Source organism: Vipera berus (assembly GCF_964194415.1).
Source record: "Vipera berus genome assembly, chromosome: Z".
NCBI classification, from domain to species: domain Eukaryota; kingdom Metazoa; phylum Chordata; class Lepidosauria; order Squamata; family Viperidae; genus Vipera; species Vipera berus.
In genome coordinates this window covers 60,920,831-60,941,990 of record NC_138205.1, presented here as the reverse complement: position 1 = coordinate 60,941,990, position 21,160 = coordinate 60,920,831, and the positions used below count along the sequence as shown (strand labels likewise).

General features: G+C 44.2%; 1 protein-coding gene across 4 annotated transcripts in view; it reads right to left on the bottom strand.

The window, feature by feature from the left end:
* GRB10 (growth factor receptor bound protein 10) overlaps positions 1–21,160 on the bottom strand; it is a 285,454-nt gene that overhangs the window by 13,618 nt on the left and 250,676 nt on the right. For 3 of the 4 annotated variants that reach the window (XM_081345558.1, XM_081345556.1, XM_081345557.1), the window contains 6 exons: positions 16,362–16,460; positions 12,834–12,911; positions 11,868–11,984; positions 5,746–5,812; positions 3,026–3,113; positions 1,902–1,995 (listed from right to left, as the gene is read on the bottom strand). In XM_081345558.1, the coding sequence (XP_081201684.1) occupies positions 1,902–1,995; positions 3,026–3,113; positions 5,746–5,812; positions 11,868–11,984; positions 12,834–12,911; positions 16,362–16,460 (543 nt within the window). The remainder of the gene's footprint in view (positions 1–1,901; positions 1,996–3,025; positions 3,114–5,745; positions 5,813–11,867; positions 11,985–12,833; positions 12,912–16,361; positions 16,461–21,160) is intronic. The other variant, XM_081345559.1, reaches the window with a different exon arrangement.

Sequence of the window (21,160 nt, the reverse complement as noted above, 5' to 3'; positions counted from 1 at the left end):
CAAACGTCGGCAGGTCTCCGTTCCTCCTGCCGACGTTTGGGGAGGTTTGGGCACCTCCCCAAACCTCCCCAGGTCTCCGTTCCTCCGCGCAGACCTGCCGACGTTTGGGGAGGTTTGGGTGCCTCCCCAAACCTCCCCAAACGTCGGCAGGTCTCCGTTCCTCCTGCCGACGTTTGGGGAGGTTTGGGCACCTCCCCAAACCTCCCCAGGTCTCCGTTCCTCCGCGCAGACCTGCCGACGTTTGGGGAGGTTTGGGCGCCTCCCCAAACCTCCCCAAACGTCGCGCAGGCCTGCCGACGTTTGGGGAGGCACCCAAACCTCCCCAAACGTTGGCAGGTCTGCGCGGAGGAACGGAGACCTGGGGAGGTTTGGGGAGGCGCCCAAACCTCCCCAAACGTCGGCAGGAGGAACGGAGACCTGGGGAGGTTTGGGGAGGCGCCCAAACCTCCCCAAACGTCGGCAGGTCTGCGCGGAGGAACGGAGACCTGGGGAGGTTTGGGGAGGCGCCGAAACCTCCCCAAACGTCGGCAGGAGGAACGGAGACCTGGGGAGGTTTGGGGAGGCGCCCAAACCTCCCCAAACGTCGGCAGGTCTGCGCGGAGGAACGGAGACCTGGGGAGGTTTGGGGAGGTGCCCAAACCTCCCCAAACGTCGGCAGGAGGAACGGAGACCTGGGGAGGTTTGGGGAGGTGCCCAAACCTCCCCAAACGTCGGCAGGTCTGCGCGGAGGAACGGAGACCTGGGGAGGTTTGGGGAGGCGCCCAAACCTCCCCAAACGTCGGCAGGAGGAACGGAGACCTGCCGACGTTTGGGGAGGTTTGGGGAGGCGCCCAAACCTCCCCAAACGTCGGCAGGTCTGCGCGGAGGAACGGAGACCTGCCGACGTTTGGGGAGGTTTGGGGAGGTGCGCGCGCACCTCCCCAAACCTCCCCAAACGTCGGCAGGTCTCCGGACGGCGGCGGCTTGGGAGAGGTGTGCGCGATCCTGGAAGCACCGAAGCCTCGGCCGCGCGCAAGTCCTCGGTAAGCTCCGGGCGGTCACTTGCTTCGCGTCTCCTGAGGGAAGGGGGGGTGACTGGAGCGGGCGTGTTTCCTCGCCTGCTGGGCGCCGCGATTTGCCCGGGGAACGCATGGGCCCCGAATGGCAGCGTGGAGCGAGGAAGCGGACAGCCAGGGCTTCCCCGAGAGCCGCGGCCACACAGGGTATTCCTGTGTATTCAGGCTTGCAAAATGGCGGATCGAGCCTCTGCTGGCGGCAGAGGCTTGCAGAGCGCAGATCCAGCCTCCGCCGGTGGCGGAGGCTTGCAGAACGGCGGATCGGCTTATACTCGAGTCAACACCTTTTCCCAGTTTTTGGGGGTGAAATTGGGGGTCTCGGCTTACACTCGAGTCGGCTTATATATACGGTATATATATGTAAATTACTAACAAAGAATTAAGGGAGACTTTGTTAGTAATTTACACAAATATATGAACTGTCCGGTGTGACTACAGCCTGTTCGATGGCCTTCAAGATAGGCTGAAAACAGGAAATAAAGATTTGCCCCATGTTTGGGGCCTAGCAAGGTAATCTAAATAGTTAACATTTGACATATATATATATATATATATATATATATATATATATATATATATATATATATATATATATATATATATATATATATATATATATATATATATATATATTAGCTGTTACTTTGATGACATCAACAGTGGATTGACGAAAGTTTAGTGATTAAAAATTTATATATATATACAAACCATGCATCTAAGACTGATAAATCCTATACTTAAGTAACTGTCAATTTAATACTTTAGAAAAATTAAGAGGACAGAAATAAATGCATATTCTGAAAGATATCATCATCCAGTACTACCTGAGTGGAATATTATACTTACTGGTAAAATCTGAAAATGTTTAATTTTTTGATGATGACACAATGTAAGTACAAATGCCTTTGGATTACTCTGGCTGTCCCGAAGAAGAAATAATCTACAAAATAACATTGTATGTTACTAACAGATTGACTATATAGTTCTTGAAAACAAACAATCCCACTGCTTTATAATATCAATACACAATATATTCCATGTCTATTTGTAAATAATCTAATATTACACTGATAAAAATAACATACAGAAAAATATACATAAGATGCTGATATTCTATGTATGTTCAAGGATACAATATCAATTGTTTGATTTCTTGTGATCTGAACATTAAAGTGATATTGGAGTATTCCAACTCAATAAGCAAGCACATAGCAAAGGTTCTAATTTCAGTCTTGAAAGTATAGATGTTCTCAATTGGCAAAGGACAGTTATTACTATTTGTTTTTCCAAGGATCTTATCCTATAGCAGTGATGGCGAACCTTTTAGAGACCGAGTGCCCAAACCACAACCCAAAACCCACTTATTTATTGCAAAGCGCCAGGGGCGCATCAGCATTATGATGCCCTCGGGCATGGGGGCAGGGAGGCACTTCTGAGTGCCGCTTCTGGCACGCAAAAACCAGGGGTGCAAAAATAGGCCACCGTGCTGCAAGGCGCTGATACAAGGCGCTGCACCATGCAAGAATGGGGCAGGGCTAGTTAGTATCATGCAGGCACTAACCCTGCCCCATTTGCAGCATGCGCATGCTTGCGGCCCCGTGCACACACTCATGCAAAATGCTTCCCCTCCCTTTTCTTCCAGTCCACCAATTGACAATGGTTGGTGACCTCTGCTCTACCACCTCTACTTGAGCTTGCTAGTCGGCCGCTTCAGCTGCTTTGTCCTGGGCGGGGCTCCTGCTCTGGGTGGCGGTGGCAGCCTGATGGACCTGCTGCTGCCAGCAGTGGTGTGTGTGCCAACAGAGAGGGCTCTGAGTGCCACCTCTGGCACGCGTGCCATAGGTTCGCCACCACTGTCCTATAGGCATCTTAAGGTGATTATGATGTAAATTTATTAGCACATTTATTTTAATGCTTCTACCAGGATTTATAGGCCATAGAATAAATAGTACCTAATTAAATATACCTACCCATCCACAAGACCCTGTTGTTTAATAATCCTGTGTGATTCTTCTCTTGAGATCCTTCCATGAAACCAGGGCTGTGTCCTATGAATAACTGATGAAGAAATAAATGGTTATAGCTGGTGTATAAAAAAATGTGTGTATATTACACTATGTGTTTTATCCTTGTTTATTATGTTCCTAACTGTAAGATTCAAATGGTGGGTTATACTATAAAAACAGAACAAGACAAAAACTATTTTTCTATTACATAACAAATTTTTAGCTATTATGAGCTCCCCAAAGTTACTTTCAGTGAGATAGTGATTATAATTTGATAGTTACATACAGGTGAAACTTGAAAAATCAGAATATCATGCAAAAGTTCATTTATTTCAGTAATGCAACTTAAAAGGAGAAACTAATATATGAGATACACTCATTACATGCAAAGCAAGATAGTTCAAGCCGTGATTTGTCATAATTGTGATGATTATGGCGTACAGCTCATGAAAACCCCAAATCCACAATCTCAAAAAATTAGAATATTACATGCAATCAATAAAACAAGGAGTGCACATATCGAACCTCTGAAAAGTATAAGCATGCATATGTACTCAGTACTTGGTTTGGGCCCCTTTTCCAGCAATTACTGCCTCAATGTGGCGTGGCATGGAAGCTATCAGCCTGTGGCACTGCTGAGGTGTTATGGAAGACCAGGATGCTTCAATAGCGGCCTTCAGCTCTTCTGCATTGTTCGGTCTCATGTCTCTCATCTTTCTCTTGACAATGCCCCATAGATTCTCTATGGGGTTCAGGTCAGGCGAGTTTGCTGGCCAATCAAGCACAGTAATCCCACGGTCACTGAACCAGGTTTTGGTGCTTTTAGCAGTGTGGGCAGATGCCAAGTCCTGCTGGAAAATGAAGTCAGCATCCCCATAAAGCTCGTCTGCGGAAGGAAGCATGAAGTGCTCCAAAATCTCCTGGTAGACGGCTGCGTTGACCCTGGACTTAATGAAGCACAGTAGACCAACACCAGCAGATGACATGGCTCCCCAAATCAACACAGACTGTGAAAACTTCACACTGGACTTCAAGCATCTTGCAGTGTGTGCCTCAGTCCACTCCTTGTGAAAGTCCCCAACACTTTTGAATGGCCTTTTCCTGACAATCCTCTCCAGGCTGCGGTCATCCCTGCTGCTTGTGCACCTTTTTCTTCCACACTTTTCCCATCCACATAACTTTCTATTAATGTGCTTTGATACAGCACTTTGGGAACATCCAACTTCTTTTGCAATTACCTTTTGAGACTTTCCCTCCTTATGGAGGGTGTCAATGATGGTTTTCTGCACAACTGTCAGGTCAGCAGTCTTCCCCATGACTGTGATTCCTACTGAACCAGACTGAGAGACCTTTTAAAGGCTCAGGAACCCTTTGCAGGTGTTATGGCTTAATTAGCTGTTTAGAGTGGGACACTTTGAGCCTAGAATATTGCACCTTTTCACAATATTCTAATTTTCTGAGATTGTGGATTTGGGGTTTTCATGAGCTGTAAGCCATAATCATCACAATTATGACAAATCACGGCTTGAACTATCTTGCTTTGCATGTAATGAGTGTATCTCATATATTACTTTCCCCTTTTAAGTTGCATTACTGAAATAAATGAACTTTTGCACGATATTCTAATTTTTTGAGTTTCACTTGTAGACAGAACAGATGTGAGAATCACATAACATTTTTAATCCCATCTCTTACTGACCACTGTTCTTGCTATATCCTTCTGATGTGCCCTGTTTTATACTTCTAGAAATACTATGAATCTTTTTTTAAGTGTCAAAAAGTATGTAATTAAGGAATTCATGTGGGTGACCAACTCAAATTTTGCAAATCCAGGTGGCATGCCACAGACTAAAAACAAAACAGACAAACAATTTCAATTGACTTTTGAATTGATTTTTGTATTAATTTATATTAATTTTCTTTAATATAAATGGAGTCTTGAACATCTCCACTGATTTGTTTTATTTATTTATCTAGTCAGTTTGCTGTTTCATGACTGTAATAAAAATGGGATATAACACAAGCTTTTCTAAAATGACGTGAACTAAACTCAGAAATACTTCCACATAGGGAAGGTCTCTGCATCTGGATCTGTTGAATCTGATCAAGCTACAAATCATAAGCCAGAAAGTATAAGTTTCAGCAGAACAAATAATTATGTAAATTATAGATATCAGATACAATAGATACAGTATATTATTCTTATAAATAAATGTGTCTATGTAAAAAAAAATTTAAAAAATGAAGTAACATTTTTCTTCTGCTTACTACATAACATAAGCCAACATGATGAATTACTCCATTTTTTCTGTCCATAAACTTAAAATTTTAAGAACCATTAACATTACACACACACAATTCTAAGTACTATATATTAATAAATAGAATAAAATCTGTTTAGTAATCAACCCCACCAGGACCCAAAGCCCTAAAAGGAGAAAAGCCATTTACTGTTCAAGTAGTCCCCATTTTAAGAACAAATTCTCTTCACAAGATCTGTCCTTGAATTTGTAAGCCAGAACTCTTTTTGAGGAAGAGTTGGAAGCAAATACGAAAGATGAATTGTCTAACTTAAATAGAACAATTATTGCTCTGAATCAAGTTAAATGTGAAATCAAAATGCAGTGACTCAACTTTTACATCAAAATAAAAAGCCTAAACTTAGCAGGTGCCATTCTTCTTACTTGTGCTCAGCAAGGAAGGATGAAGTAGGCTTTGATTCCCCAAAATGTTCATTCTTGTGCTACGTTTCTGCAGAACAAAACATACAATTATTAAGCATTAGCAGCTGTATGGGGCAAAAAGCATAAAGTTTGACCTGGTTCCGTTAAAAGGAAAAAGAAACCCAGGTACAAAGCTCTAATGTATTGGGATTTTACTTGAACTGCTTTCACGTGTCTTTTGAATGCTGCTTAAGGTTGCTCAATTGAGGTGTCTGTAACGGTCACTGACTAGCCAGATATGCAGTCTCCAAGAAGATCATTGTATGATTGGGGCAGGAATGGGTTCATTTAAACCTACTGGCCAACCGTATAAGTACCTGTGCAGAAGCCTCTGATTCAGTTCTGTTCCTGTTTGCCTCAATAAAGCAATGTTCCTGTTTGCAAACTCTCGTCTCGCTTCCTGCCTCCAAATAACTCACTACACAACACTGGTGATGAAGGTGGGATCCTGCTCCTTTGGAAGAGCTGAAAGTCACTAGGGGATGAGGCCAGCAAAGAGCCTGGCAGGGAACGCATTCCCCCCACCTCGGTCAGCCTAGCAAGCCATGCTAGCAACCACCCGCCCTGCAGACCAGTCCCAGGGCCTACAAAAGAAGCAGGATGAGACAACGAGGGACCCGAGCCGCAAAGACTTCCCGAAGATGGTGAAAGTCAGAAAGCTTGAGGAATTTGATGCTACTCACCCAGAGAGATGGTCATCCTACATCTCAAGAGTAGAAAACTACCTCCGCGCCAACCAAGTCACCGAACATGGCATGAAGGCCGCAACACTCCTCTGTGTCTGCGGGTCTGCAACCTTCGACATCGCGGAAAACTTAGTTGCACCAGCACAGCTGGAGTCCATTACTTACGTGGGCCTGAATAAATGGCTCGGCGACCATTTCCAGCCCAAGCTGTTGGTAATTGCACGGAGGCATGCCTTCAAACAACAAGTTCAACAACCCAGAGAGACAGCCACCGAATTCATCATGGCATTGAGACAAGCTTTGCTCCTGTGCCAATTTTCAGACTTGGATGAAAGGCTTTGAGACCAACTTGTCTGTGGACTATGGAGCAGAGAGTTGTAACAGAAACTTTTTGCAAGAGAGACTCTCTTGCTCCAGGAAGCCTTAAAAGAAGTCATGGCGGACGAAGCCGCCGATGGAGCTGTGAAGGCCATGAGGCCCACCAAAAGCACTCAGGATGAGGAAGCCGTCCACCACGAAGATGCCAAACTTCCAGAATATGTCGACTCTGACCATGAAGTTGACAAGATCCAAGGGCACCACGACAAGGAACTGAAGACTCCTTACAAGGCAGTTCCCTTCCCTCGGTTTTTGGGCTTTGATGGCCATCACCAATCAGCGGATTGCAGGTTCCGGACAGCCACGTGTCAGGCCTGTGGGTAAACCGACCACATCGTGTCAGTCTGCAGAGGTTGTCAGAAGGACTGCATGGGAGCTCGCCATCCCCTTAAGCCCAAACTTCGGCTTCAAGTCGAGCTGCAAGGAATCCCTTGCAGGATGGAACTGGACATGGGTTCAGTGGTGTCCATCATTTCCCTGGAGACTTTCCAGTTTGTCTGCAACCGCAGCAAGAGGTGGGCCAAGCTTAGGCCATCTGACATCATTCTGACTAACTTGCAAAACTCCTGAGTTGCTGTCAAAGGCAAGGCCACCTTGGTCATCAGGTTCAAGGGGTTTTCGTGGGCCCTGGATGTCATTGTGGTGGAGGGCCAAAGAATGAGCTTTATAGGGCTTGATTGGTTTGATGCTCTGGGCATCCAAGTCACTGGAATCCACCAGACACAAGTGGCGAACTTGGCATCAGTATGTGAGGAGTTCGCAGATGTTTTTGACACAAGCCTGGGAGAGCACAAGGGCCCTCCGATAGCCTTTAAACTTGATCCTGAAATAATGCCTATTAGGATCAAACCCTGTAGAGTGCCATTTGCGCTTAAACATAAAATTGATGCAGAGCTGGACAAGCTAGTCAGCCAGGGAGTACTACAGCCCATAGATGGGGGTGAATGGGGAAACCCCAATTGTAACACCACTTAAGGCCAATGGGAAGGTCAGAATTTGCACTGATTACAAGTGCACCATAAATAGAGCACTTAAGCAGCATGCGTACCCAGTACCAGTCATCAGCCACATCTTGGCATCGCTGCAAGGGGGCACTGTGTTTACTAAATTAGATTTGGCATAGGCCTATCAGCAGTTATATGTGGACGAGGCCACAGCAGCTGCACAAACTATTGTAACACAGAGAGGTGCTTTTAAAGTCAAATGCCTTCAAAAGCCTGGGATTTTTCAAGAAGTCATGGAGTGTATACTCAAGGGCATTCCAGGGGTTTACCCCTACTTTGACGATGTGCTCATCAACAGTAAGTCCACTGGGGTGCTTGCAAGGAGGCTCAAAGCCATCCTTCAATGGTTCCACAAAGCGGGCCTTAAATTGAAAAGAAATAAGTGTAACATTGGGGTCTCTTCTACTGAGTTCCTGGGATTCTGTATTGATGCTGTAGGCATCCACCCTTCCAAGTCCAAGCTGAAAGCCATTCAGCTGGCACATAGCCCCAGGTCAAAAGGAGAGCTTCAGGCATTCCTGGGTTTTCTTAATTTTTACCATGCGTTCCTTCCTATACCGGCAGAGCCGTTATACCGGCTCTTAGACCAAGGTTCACGAAAACAGTTTTAAGGCAGTAAAATCACTACTGTCCTCCAATTCAGTGCTTACACACTTTAAATAAACATTGCCTGTATGCATTGCATGTGACGCATCTCTTATGGGGTGGGGGCTGTTTTAAGCCATTTGGCAAGTAATGGGACTCAAGTCCCGATTGCCTATTATTTAAGGACATTGTCCTCAGCTGAGTGCAATTACGCTCAAATTGACAGAGGCCTTGGCCACTGTGGCCAGGGTGAAGAAATTCCATGATTACTTGTATGGCAAGGAATTCACAGTCTTCACTGACCATAAGCCACTGTTGGGGTTATTTACTATAGATAGGCAGACACCTCAAATACTGTCCCCTAGGATGTTAAGATGGTCCATTTTTAGGTTAGCCTACAGCTATAGGCTGATTCACAAACCCGGCAAAGACATGGGCCATGCAGATGGCCTTAGCAGGTTGCCATTTCCACAGGTAGAGCCAGATCCAGCTCCAGCAGCTCGCATTTTGTCAATTCAGGATTTGCCTGAATTTCCCCTCCATGCTGGGGATGTGGCTGCAGAAACTGCTACAGACAAGGTTTTAAGCAGAGTCTTGTCATGGATTCACACAGGGTGGCTTGAAAACAAGTTCCAGAGCTACTTCACACGTAGACACAAGCTTTCAGCTCACAAGGGTTGCATCTTATGGGGAGCAGGGTTATTGTCCCCAGTTCATTAAGGAACCATTTGCTTCAGTCTCTGCATGAGGGACATCCAGGCATAGTCTGGATGAAGGCATTGGCACAAAGCTACCTATGGTGGCCAGGGTTAGATAAGGCTATTGAGGCCCAAGTATGCGGGTGTTACACTTGTCAACAGTCCAGACCAGAAATGCCACATGCTCCTGTCCACAGATAGGAGGAAAATCATACACTCTGGTCAAGAATTCACATTGACTTCACTTTCAGGGACAGCTATTTTTGATAGTGGTTGACAGCCACTCTAAATGGTTGGAAGTAATTTCTATTGCAATTATGACTATTGCTAGGACCATCCAGGTGCTTAGAAAGCTTTTTGAAACACACGGGCTGCCAGACGTCATACTCTGGGACAACGGGGCCCAGTTCACAGCAGCAGAGTTTCAAGCCTTCTTGAGGACTAACTTTATAAGGCATGCAACATCGGCTCCCTTTCACCCCTCAACTAATGGACAGGCCAAATGTATGGTCCGCACTACAAAGGAGTCACTCAAGCGGATACCGGAGATTGGCACCATAGGCTGGTTGATTTCTTGCTTTACCAACACACTATGCAACAGGCAAGAGCCCAGCAGAGCTTCGCTGGGGAAGAAGGCTCATCACAAAACTGGACAGGTTGCATCCTGACCAGGTGGCAGCAGACACCTCATGCCCTAAGGCTCCAAGGGGGTTGCAAGTGGGTGATGGGGTGTGGGCCCGGAATTATGGGCATGGGAACTTGTGGGTGTCTGGAAAAATTGACAAAATCTCAGGCCCTCTTTTGTACAAGGTGGCTCTGGATGGGGGGGCAAGTCGTTCACTGCCACACTGATCAGCTGCGGAAGCGGTTTGCAGAGCGGCCACAAAGCAAAGACCTCACGACAGGTCCGCTCCTAGAGCAAGAAACCAGCAATGTAACAGAGCAGTTCACATGCTCTGAGGACTCTTGCAGTCAGTACTATGGGGAGGTGATCGTAGACGGACACAGTCTGGGAGTGCAACATGGGTCCCCTGATGGGGAAAGTCAACTCAAACAAGACAGCCGCTGTGCTAACTGCTTCTTCCTTGGACTTTGGTCTCAGCTAACCTGGAATGGCCAGCCAAAGGGACTCGAGTCAATCCGACTCTCATGAACTCATGAGTCCTGGTCTACCTAGCATGGCAAGCAAGCTGGTGGACTGGGAGTTGCCTGGATCCCCCAGGTGGTCTGCAAGGTCGCACAGACCACCACCATATTTGCAAGATTTATTCTCAAATAATATTAAGAATGTGTGCCCATTCTAGGGGGGGAGGGGTGTAATGTATTGGGATTTTAGTTGAACTGCTTTCACGTGTCTTTTGAGTGCTGCTTAAGGTTGCTCAATTGAGGTGTCTGTGTAATGGTCACTGACTAGCCAGACAAGCAGTCTTCCAAGAAGATCATTGGATGATTTGGGGTGAGAATGGGTTCCTTTAAACCTATTGGGCGCTGCCTAGTGGCCAACCATATAAGAAGCTGTGCAGAAGCCTCTGATTCAGTTCTGTTCCTGTTTGCCTCAATAAAGCAATGTTCCTGTTTGCAACCTCTCACCTCGCTTCCTGCCTCCAAAGAACTCACTACACAACAAAAGCTATGAAACTCACTGGAAAAACATACATTTCTCTCTAGTAGAAAGGCAGGATAAAACCAATTCATAGAAAGCAAATAATACTATTTTGAATATCCATTGGTATGAATAGTAGAAATGGTGATTCTGCAATCATTTATAGGAAAAACAATATATAAGAGGCAATTTGATATATAAGTTGATATTTTATATATAACATATACAGTAACTATGTTGGTATATAAGATTACATAATTACATAATTAATTAATTATTGAGTCAGTTTGGCTTAATGATAAAAGTGTTGGCCCAGAAACCAGTTCTAGGCTTGAGCCAATCACTCTCTCTCAACCCAACCCAACTCACAAGATTGTTGTTGTAGGGAAAATAGGAGAAAGGAGTTCTGCTTTGAGTTGATCAAAAATAAATACATAAAAAGTCAAGACAATAACAATATTTTTCTTCCATACACAAGAACTTCCTCTTGTTTCACTAATAAGCCAAGGACCAGAACATTAGATATTCACTATCTAAGAATGGAGATGTGGTAGGGTAGATTGAAGAAAAAAGCCTCTCAATAATATGATCAATGAAAGAACAGGATAAAAATATCTGTACCTCTCTATATCCATTGCCCCTTCATTCAATTAGTGCATGAAGCAGGCATAGCCTGATATCTTTTCCTTAGATAGTAGATTCAGCCCATGTTCATCTTCTTAACATGAAAACTTTGAATGAAAGGCAAGTGTAAAATGCCACTCAAAGGATTGTAATGGTTTTCCAATTAACATTCTCACATCACAGGAATCACACCCAGAAATGTCATTACTTTCGCATTACTAATGGACATTTGAAGAACACTAACAGTGACATAGAAAATCATGTCTTTCTTCAATCATATTTCAAATTCCTTTAAAGACATAACCACAGCACCATAGCTGATTTTATATTACATTTGTTCTCCAACTCTTTTGCAGTCATATGACTTGGAGTTGTTTACAATCCAAGATACAAGACATATTGTAAGAGATTAAAACAATAATGAAGTGCTCTTCTAACCTGTGATTGTTTCACATATATGTTTATAAAGGTTTGCCAATCAGCAAAGCAGAATGCAATATCTTACCCTCCATGCATGGCCTTCTTCCAAGGCTGCACATTGTGCTTCTTCTGGATTTTCAATCACTCTTCCAATTTGTCCAGAAAAATCCATTGCTACTAAGGAATTTTCAGAAACACTTCTCTGAAAGATTTTTTAAAGCATCATTAAAATAAAAATAAAATAAAAACTGAAATCCTAGAAAAATAACATCTGGGCAGTATATATATAATAACTGATGATATAACTGCTATCACTCAATCAAAGGAAAATTTGATGAAATAAATCAAGCAAACATTAAACCATGGGTAGGGAAACTGGTTCCCAATGACCCAAACAGCATATCATGGTTCTGTAATTCAGAACAGTTCTCCAACTTAATTAAAATAAATTCCACAAGACAAAGAATAGAACAGTGTTTCTCAACCTCAGAACTTAATTATATGGACTTCAACTCCCAACATTTCCAAGCCAAAAACACTGAAATGAAATTCTGTTCTAATCACTCCCTGACAAGACAGACAATAAAATTCTGAGATAAACAGCAGAGTTGAACATCTAGTGATCTCATTTATTGGTATATAAGTTAGGAGTAGTTAGGCAAATTGTATTTGCATTGTAATCCCATCCTTTAGTGCACTTTACATATTATTTCATTTTACTGATTTGTGATGTTCTTTTTTACTTCTTTGGTTTCCTTATGATGTAACAGGATTATCATTCTGATTCTATAAGAGTAGGGAGTGTTTCTCAACCTTGGTAAGGTTAAGATGAGTGAACTTCAATTTCATGCTGGCTGAGGAATACTGGGAATTGAAATCTACACATTCTGAAATCCACACATCCTAAAATTGCCAAAGTTGAGAAAAAAATGGTGGAGGAAATGTCAGGACTGGATAGTTAAAAGCTAGTTTCTATTATTCACTGAGAAAAGGCCACTTGAACTCCTGCTTATATATTACACAAATAATCTCTGTACTTAAATTAACTTACCACAGGAGTGGCGAAGTGAGGAAGCAGATTGTTTCTCTGTTGTGGAATTCTATAATTTTGGTATAGCAACATCCCATACTGAAAAATGGAGAGAGAAAAAAATCATCTGTTTATTTGTTCAGATTGTGACCATGTTTTTTTTTTTTTTTTGGCTTGGCTTAAATCACAGACTTCGACTTAGGAATTCTGTTCAGTTTTCAGTTTCTTCTGAGGAAGGCAACTGCAGTAAAAGAATAGCCCCTCTATAGAAATAGAGGTAGCAGAGTAGAGCATTCATGCTGAAATCTGCAATATTTTACCACTGAATACATAGAAGCTGATTATATCATAGAAGAAATACTGTGCTATATTTATTAGATTTATAGAACTTAAACAATGTGGCATACAACAAAATAAATAACAACAAAAACAAGTATGTAGTTTTAAAAAATATACTCAATATCTAAAATATAACATGGCAACCAAACGGAGATGGGGCCTAGAGAGCTGTTGGAGGTCCAGCCAGTCTGAATCCAACTGATTGCGACTAAGGTCCTCTATGAGGTCTTATCTCGTGGCGATGAGGACGGCAAGGTCTAACTACTTTGCTACCCTCATCGTGTCCGCAGATAATTGCCCGGCCGCCCTGTTTAGGGTGACCCGCTCCCTCCTTAATCAGGAGGTGAGGGAGGAGCCCTTGCAGGTTCGTGCCGAGGAGTTTAGCCAACATCTGTCAGACAAAATCGCTCGGATCCAGACCGGTTTGGACTCCGACTGGGCAGAGTCTGACGGTGAGGACATGGGTGGTCTTGGTGATGTCATCTGGGAGGAGTTCGATCCTGTGACTCTGGAAGAGGTGGACAGGATTATGGGGAAGCTGAGCTCCACCACGTGTTTATTGGACCCGTGCCCCTCCTGGCTGGTTTATGCGGCTCGGGAGGGGACACGAGGCTGGCTTCAGGCAGTGATAACTGCTTCTTTGAGTGAGGGCAGTTTTCCCGCCGCCTTGAAGGAGGCGGTGGTGAGACCCCTCCTCAAGAAGCCTGCCCTGAACCCAACTGTTTTAAACAACTATCGTCCGGTCTCCAACCTTCGCTTTCTTGCTAAGGTTGTTGAGAGCATGGTGGCGCATCAGCTCCCTTTGTTCCTGGAGGAAGCTGATTATCTGGACCCGTACCAATCGGCCTTCAGGCCCGGGCACAGCACGGAGATGGCATTGGTCACACTGGTGAATGATCTCTGGTGGGCTTGGGACAGGGGTTGTTCCTCTGTCCTAGTCCTATTAGACCTCTCAGCGGCTTTCGATACCATCGACCATGGTATCTTACTGCGGCGTCTCAGGGGGTTGGGAGTGGGAGGCACCGTTTTACGGTGGTTCTCCTCCTACCTCCTGGGACGTTCGCAGTCGGTGTTGGCAGGAGGGCAGAGGTCGGCCTCAAGGCCTCTCATTTGTGGAGTTCCTCAGGGGTCGGTCCTCTCGCCTCTCCTGTTCAACATCTATATGAAGCCACTGGGTGAGATCATTCATGGTTTTGGGGTTGGGTATCATCAATATGCTGATGATACCCAGCTTTTCATCTCTACCCCAAACCACCCCAGTGATGCCCTCGATCTGATGTCCCGTTGCCTGGAGGCGGTTCGGGTCTGGATGGGGAGGACCAGGCTTCCGCTCAATCCCGACAAGACTGAGTGGTTGTGCATGCCAGCATCTCGGGAAATTCAGATTGTTCCACCTCTAATTATGGGGGGTGAGGTATTACCCCCCGTAGATAGGGCTCGCAACTTGGGTGTCCTCCTAGATTCACAGCTCTCCTTGGAAGATCATATAGGAGCTGTGACTAGGGGGGCCTTTGCCCAGGTTCGCCTGGTGTGCCAGTTGTGGCCCTATCTGGACCGGGATGCCTTGCACACAGTCACTCATGCGCTCGTGACCTCCCGGTTAGACTACTGTAATGCTCTCTACATGGGGCTGCCCTTGAGGACCACTTGGAGGCTTCAACTGGTGCAGAATGCGGCCGCGTGAGTTGTGATGGGGGCTCCCCGATACTCCCATGTGACACCTCTGCTCCGCGAGCTGCATTGGCTTCTGGTTGCCCTCCGGGTGAGATTCAAGGTGCTGGTAATGACCTATAAAGCCCTAAATGGCATGGGTCCAGATTACTTACGGGAGCACCTGTTGCCGGCATCAACTTCCCTTCGTCCAGTGCGCTCCCACAGAGAGGGCCTCCTCAGGGTGCCGTTGGTCAAAGAGTGTCGACTGGTGACCCCCAGGGGGAGGGCATTCTCTGTGGGCATGCCAGACCTTTGGAACCATTTACCGGTTGAGCTCCGGATGGCTCCTGACCTTCGCTCCTTCCGCCGTGACCTAAAAACTTACTTATTTGAACAAGCCAGCCTGGTCTGATGGGTTTGGGGTATTTTAATATTAATTTTATTAATTTTTACTGTAATTGGGCTACATTATTTAATTCTTTCTTAACTTTTCTACATTGTATTTTTATTGTATTTATTGCCCTGTACACCGCCCTGAGTCCTTTGGGAGAAGGGTGGTATAGAAATTAAATAATTATTATTATTATTATTATTATTATTATTATTATTATTATTATTATTATTATTATTATTATTATTATTATTATTATTATTATTATTATTATTATTATTATTACCAACAACAACCAAAAGAGGACTCCATTCAATTAGACCCCAATGGTTAGGTTTCCTCAATTATTCTCTTGTTTTTAGCTCATCTTGTGTTAAAAAGGTTTGCAGTCTCAGAGTTAAGTCAATCAATCATTCAATCAGTTGAACTTGGGTGCTCTGTCAGTGAAGGCTTTTAGAAAAGACTGGACAACCATTAATCAGGAAATGTATAGGATTTCCTGCTTGAAAAGGGGGTTGGACTAGAAGACCTTCAAGGTCCCTTCCAATTCTGTTATTCTGTTATTTCTTCATACCATTCTCAAGATATGGCTATTGTTTTTATTATTTTCCCAATCCAGAGCAATACAGATAATCCTTGTTTAATGACTACAAATGGAGTCTGCAACACTATTGCTAAGTGAAGTACTTTTTAACTGGGAAAACAATGAGCTGGAATGTGCATTCCAGTTTAAAACTGACAAAGTTGGATGCTGGGATAATTAACAATAAGGAAATTACATTCCCTTATTGTTAATTCATTCATTGGGTTGGAAGAGTTTACATGACAGTAAATCTCTTCACTCATTCATTCAAACATTTATTGTTTTTTGCAGTGTATAAGTTGTGTTTTCTAGAACTTGGTTTTAAAATGGTCCCAAGGTTAACTTTGTTCCTTCTAATTCTTGCCATATCCTATCTCTGCTTCATTATTATACCTACACCCTATTTCCTGTATGTGGATATCTATTTGTCTCTTGAAGTTGTGTTTCCCTGAAAACAAATAAATAAAATGGTTTCTTAAAAAGATCTTAACTGTGCCTGAGTCCATATGAAAGATGAATGCAGGACCTCAAATCGCACACACAGGCTACCAGAAATATGAAATACCCCATGGTTAACCAGTACCTTGAGCAGTCTAAAGGCAGTCATCCAGCATGTTCTGCTTTGTTCATCCTCAGCACACAGCAATCTCAATTCTTTAGTTTCATTCCTTACTCTGTTGGGCTACAGAACAAACAACAAAATATTAATTCTGTCTTTCATCTATGAAATTAATTTACAGTTTAGGTGTAGTATACAAATCCTAAACATTTGTTATATTGTAGATCATTTCAGAGTGTCAGGACCCACCCCAATCCACGTCTTAGGAAAGAAAGAACTCTTGGAGCCAGGATTGTCCAAGAAGGAGCTTTTACTAAAACATGATTGTTAGTGGAAATACTAGACAGGATCTGAAACTGTGTTACCAATTGGTACTTTTAATTTAATAATTTAATTTAATTTAATAATTTAATTTGTATACCGCCCTTCTCCCGAAGGACTCAGGGCGGTGAGTCCTGTCCCAGAGTGAAATCCCCTCCCTTCAGTCCCTTTGGTCAGTCCCAGATCAATTAAAGTTCAGGTGTCAAAACCTTCCATGGGAAAAGAAATCTTCCATGCCTTTACGCCATTTACTTCCTCCCTTTCAGATTCTAATCGGAGATACAAACCAGATCTCTCCCCCCCCCTTTCTTTGTTCTTCTCAGTTTAAAGGTTCTTCCCCTGCTCTGATGACGCCTGCAGGCAGACTGAATAAACAACCTTGCATTAAATGGATAGAGATGGCCAATTAACATCTTCTCCTGTCCTCCTTGGAGAAATGGCAGAATCCAGTGAGGGTGTAAGATTTTAGAACATACATATAGAGATTTATGAATGGGATATAAATGGATTCTGACAGTCTGCTCTCCTTAAAAGAAAGATAGGTCCATCTGTAGAGAGAACAAAATATAAATGTTAGCCCGGTTTGTTCAGATATTCTGTATGAAATTTCTTAAGCAGCTTTGGTGCTTTAATGTGGTGTTTATTGACTCACTCATTTTCTTAGGAGGGGAGATGTTTCCAAGCTACTAGATATTGAATTGCTCCATGGTGTTTCCTGGAATCTAGGATTTCCTTCACCTCAAAGTGTTGTTCTCCTTCCACCATGATGGGAGGTGGTGGTGGTGGGGTTTTTGTTCATAGGGGTGACTGTTGTTCTCTCTTTAGTAAACTGCAGTGAAAAATTGGATGTACTTCTCTAAGATATTTGGGTAGACCTAATTCAACTGTTACTGGGTTTATGATTCTTTTAATTGGAAAAGGTCCAATATATTTTGGTCCGAGTTTTTTACAGGGTTGTAGTGATTTAAGGTATTTTGTGGATAAATATACCATCTCTCCCACCCTGAGTGGTATGGGATCGACTCTTTTTTTGTCCGCCTGTGCCTTGTATGCTTGTCTAGCTTCATCTAAAGCTTTCCTAACGATTGGTCAGTTGTTTTGTAATTGAGCAATCCATTCGTTTAGTTCAGGAATTACCGGTTCATTTGAGGTTAGTTCTGGCATGGGGTTGAAACTTTGACCAGTAGCTACTTGAAAAGGAGTGTAACCTGTGCTGGAGTGAACTGCATTATTATATGCCACTTCTGCGAAAGGCAGTAGGTCGATTCAGTTTGTCTGCTGGAAATTAATAAAGGATCTTAAATATTGTTAAAGCACTGAGATAGAATTTTCACATTGACCATTCGATTGAGGGTGATGACTAGATGTCAGTCCTTGGGAACCCCTAAAAGGGATAAAAATTCTTTCCAAAATGCCAACATAAATTGCACCCCTCTATCAGATATGATGCGTTGTGGTGCCCCATGCAATCTGTAAATATGCTGTACGAAAGGTTTTGCTAAGGCTTTTGCGGTAGGGATCTTTTGGCAAGGTATGAAATGCACTTGTTTAGAAAACAGGTCTGTGACAGTCCAGACTACCATGTTCCCGTTGCTTTCTGGTAATTCCACTATAAAATCCATGGCTATTTCTTTCCATGGGGCTGAGGGGTTCGCCACCTGTTGTAACAGTCCTGGTGATTTTCCTTGCAGCCTCTTGGCCATCGCACAAATTTGACAGCTGCCCACATAGCTTTCTATGTCCTTTTTCATGGATGGCCACCAAAATTGCCTTTTAGTTAAGTGTAAGGTTTTTACAAACCCAAAATGCCCTGCTGATTTTGTATCATGGCACAGTTGAATGAAATTGATCCTCTGGGTGGCAGGTATGTATAACTTCTCACCCACCCAGGGTAGTCCATCTTTAATTGTGCACACATGTCTATTTTTCTGGAACCATTCATCACTTTCCAAAGACTTTCGGAATTCTATTCCAGTTTGGCTATCCACCTTCAGCTTCATTTTAATTTGGGCCCTGATGGTGACTGGTGCTGCCAGTTGTTGCTCAGGCACAAGTGGTTTAACGTCAGTGACCCATGTGCTGTTATATTGGGGCATGTGAGATAATGCATCCGCCAGGAAGTTCTTCCCCCCGGTAAGTGTTTGAGAGTGAAATTGAATCAGTGAAAATGTTGGGACCAGCGGGCTTGCTTAGGAGTGAGTTTCCTGGGTGTTTTTAGTGCTTCCAAATTTTTGTGATCTGTCCAGACCTGGAAGGGGATTTTATTTCCTTCCAGGAATTGGCACCATGTAAGTAATGACCATCTCACTGAAAATGCCTCTTTTTCCCACACGGGCCAACGTTGTTCTGTCTCCGTGAGTTTCCTGGATGTATATGCACATGGTTGCAATGCCCCCTGATCATTTTCCTGTAATAATACGGCTCCCACCGTTACATCGATAGCATCTGCCTGTATTACAAAAGGTTTATCGGGATCTGGGTGTCTCAGGACAGGTTCAGCAGAAAAAAGTCTCTTTAGCCTCTCAAATGCTGCTTGACATTCCATTGTCCACTTCAGAGGCTGGCTGGGTTTCATGGGGGACCCCCCCTTCATTTTCAACAAGTTTGTGAGGGGCATGGCTATTAGAGCAAATGAAGGGATGCACTGGCGGTAGAAATTTGCAAACCCCAGGAAGCTTTGCAATTGCTTCTGTGTGTTTGTGGGGGGGTGCCCATTCTAATACTGCCCTGACTTTCCCAGGGTCCATTTCGATGCCCTCTGGGGATATGTGATATCCCAGATAGTCTATTCTTTCCTGGTGGAATTCACACTTCGATAATTTAGCATATAGGTGGGCAGCCCGCAACTTTTTCAGGACTGCTCTGACTAGTTTGATACGTTCTTCTTTCGTCTCAGTGAAGATAAGGATGTCATCTAGGTACACCAGGACCCCCTTATATAGGTGCTCTCTTAGCACGTTATTAATTAATTGCATAAAGACTGCAGGGGCCCCTTGAAGTCCAAATGGCAGTACTTTGAACTGGTAGCAACCCATTGGGAAGTTAAATGCAGTCTTCCATTCATCTCCTTCCTTAATCTAATGCGCTGATATGCTTCCCTCAGGTCTAGTTTAGTAAAAATCCTTCCTTTTGATAGGTGGGATAGCATATCCTTCATTAGGGGTAGGGGGTACAGATTACATTCACTAATTGTGTTCAAATTTCTATAATCCACACATAAGCAAAAAGAACCATCCTTCTTCTCCCTGAACAGGACCGGGGCGGCCACTTTGGGTTTGGCAGGCTCAATAAATCCTCTTTCTAAGTTTTTCTTTATGAATCTTTCCATCTCTGCCATTTCCTTTGGGCTCATGGCATACATCCTGGGCTTTGGGAGTTTTGCCCCGGGTTTGAATTCTATAGCGCAGTCTGTGGGGTGGTGGTGGGGAAGCTCATCTGCCCGTTCCTCACTGAAAACTTCAGCAAGGTCCCTGTATTCCTCCGATATTTCTGGTGACCCCTTCTCTGCCCCCACCAATGCTGACTCCTCTCTTTGGGTTGAGGGGGTACTTTGGGGTTTTAAGCTCCTAGGCTCCCCCTCTGGGAAGTTGAGTTCTGCTGTCCTCCAATTTATCCTGGGGTTCCATTTCTTCAGCCATTCCAGTCCTAAAATCATTGGGCATTCCATGCCTGGGGCCACTACAAATGTTATGTCTTCCTCATGAGTCCCCAGGGACAGGTGAATTGGTAAAGTGGCTAGGGTAGCTGGTCCCCCTGCTATTGACCCATCTAATTGGCTAAAGGAGATTGGTTGTTTTAGTCTCCTCACTGGGATGCTGAATCTCCCCACCAGAGTTGGGCTGATGAGGCAGCAGGTGCAACCAGAGTCTATTAGGGCTTTTACTTTGATGGCTTCAGGCATAGAGGAAGCTAATATAGTCACTGTCTTAAGGATGGGTGGAATGGATCCACTTACCAATGGTTCTCCCTGTGAGCTGTCTTCCAAGGTGTCCACCGCCCCTGCGGTGTAGGCCAGAATCCAATCCCAGTTCTTGGCAGGGGTTGTGGACTCTACAGCCTCTGTCCCCTTCATGGAAGAATCTTTTGGGTTGCTTTGGGACTTCCCTAGCTTCCTGGAGGGTGATACCTGTTTTATGCTGGGGGGCTTTTGAGTGGCATTCTGCGGTGCGGTGGCCCTCTCTCCTGCATTTGAAACAGCCTGTTGATTTTTTAGCTGTGGCTGGTGGTGTTTCCCCCTCACATGTTTGCTCGGATGGTGGACGCGCCCATGGTTTTCCTCGGCGGTGCCTCTTTAGTAGGTCTATTTCCGCTTCCTCTGCAAGGACATACCAGTCGTCGAGATGGTGTGGGTCTCCTTGAGGCACGCAAGCATCATACAAGTCATAGTTTAGCCTGTCTTTGAAATGGCTAAGGAGGATATCTTCTGACCAGTTCAGCTTGCTGGCAATGGCTCAGAATTCTAGGGTATATTCAGCCACTGCCCGTCTGCCCTGCCTCACCGT